Below are 868 nucleotides of genomic sequence, written 5' to 3'. Positions count from 1 at the left end.
TTTGTTTCAGGGGCAACTGATGATGCTGTCAGTTGTGGAGTTATGCTTGAACTTCTCCGTGTTCTTTCAATCTCCCCAACACCATTAGAACATGATGTCATTTTTCTCCTAAATGGTGCTGAAGAAAACTTACTGCCTGCTAGCCATGGCTTCATCACGCAGCATAAGTGGGCAAGTAGCATCAAGTCTTTCATAAACTTAGAAGCTGCTGGAGCTGGGGGAAGGGAACTGGTTTTTCAAACTGGTAGGTGAACTATAGATACATATATATTTTAATCTCATTTAAAGATGTGATTACAAATGAAAGCTTACAATTTCAAAATAACAAACTAATTATAGCATTTTTATCCTGCAAGAAAAGTGTTGTTTTTAAACATTTTTATCCAGGTGACAGCTGACCTGATGTCAGCATCATTGATTAATACACATTTAAAAGTAAGTCATGAAATGCTTGCACATAGAGCTGAAACCTAGCATAACCCATTTTACAGTCCAACAGTGCAAGCTGGTTTGACTTAGCATAGCCTGTCAAATTGGTCAGGGTGCGGTTGCGACTCCTGACCACGAAGTTTACAATATGAATGGACAACACTGCACCAAACCACCTTCCACCTTTACAGTATAGACTGCTTTTACAATCTCAATCGGTCAATAAAATGTCTTAATATTTTCTAAGAAGTTGAATTATTTTGGTTTTTTTTAGGTCCAGAAAATCCATGGTTAATACGTACATATGCAAAGTATGCCCCCCATCCATTTGCTTGTGTGCTTGCACAAGAAATTTTCCAGTCCGAACTCATTCCTTCAGATACTGATTTTCGAATCTTTCGAGACTTTGGCAAAATTCCAGGTAAACATTAGGAACATT

At 37.8% G+C, this 868-nt stretch overlaps 1 protein-coding gene across 1 annotated transcript; it reads left to right on the top strand.

The window, feature by feature from the left end:
• Positions 1-13: 13 nt before the first annotated feature.
• LOC117120665 (endoplasmic reticulum metallopeptidase 1-like) lies at positions 14-850 on the top strand (the record flags this gene model as incomplete). The annotated part of the gene is made up of 2 exons (XM_033265690.1): positions 14-244; positions 704-850. Coding segments are annotated over exons 1-2 (349 nt in total), but the record flags the coding sequence as incomplete, so codon positions are not given.
• Between the last annotated feature and the right edge of the window lie 18 nt (positions 851-868).

This window comes from Anneissia japonica, unplaced genomic scaffold, assembly GCF_011630105.1.
Source record: "Anneissia japonica isolate Jap-2015-1 unplaced genomic scaffold, ASM1163010v1 scaffold286310_len868_cov322_single, whole genome shotgun sequence".
Classification (NCBI taxonomy): domain Eukaryota; kingdom Metazoa; phylum Echinodermata; class Crinoidea; order Comatulida; family Comatulidae; genus Anneissia; species Anneissia japonica.
The sequence above is the reverse complement of the archived record's forward strand: the minus strand, read 5'-3'. Positions and strand labels throughout refer to the sequence as shown.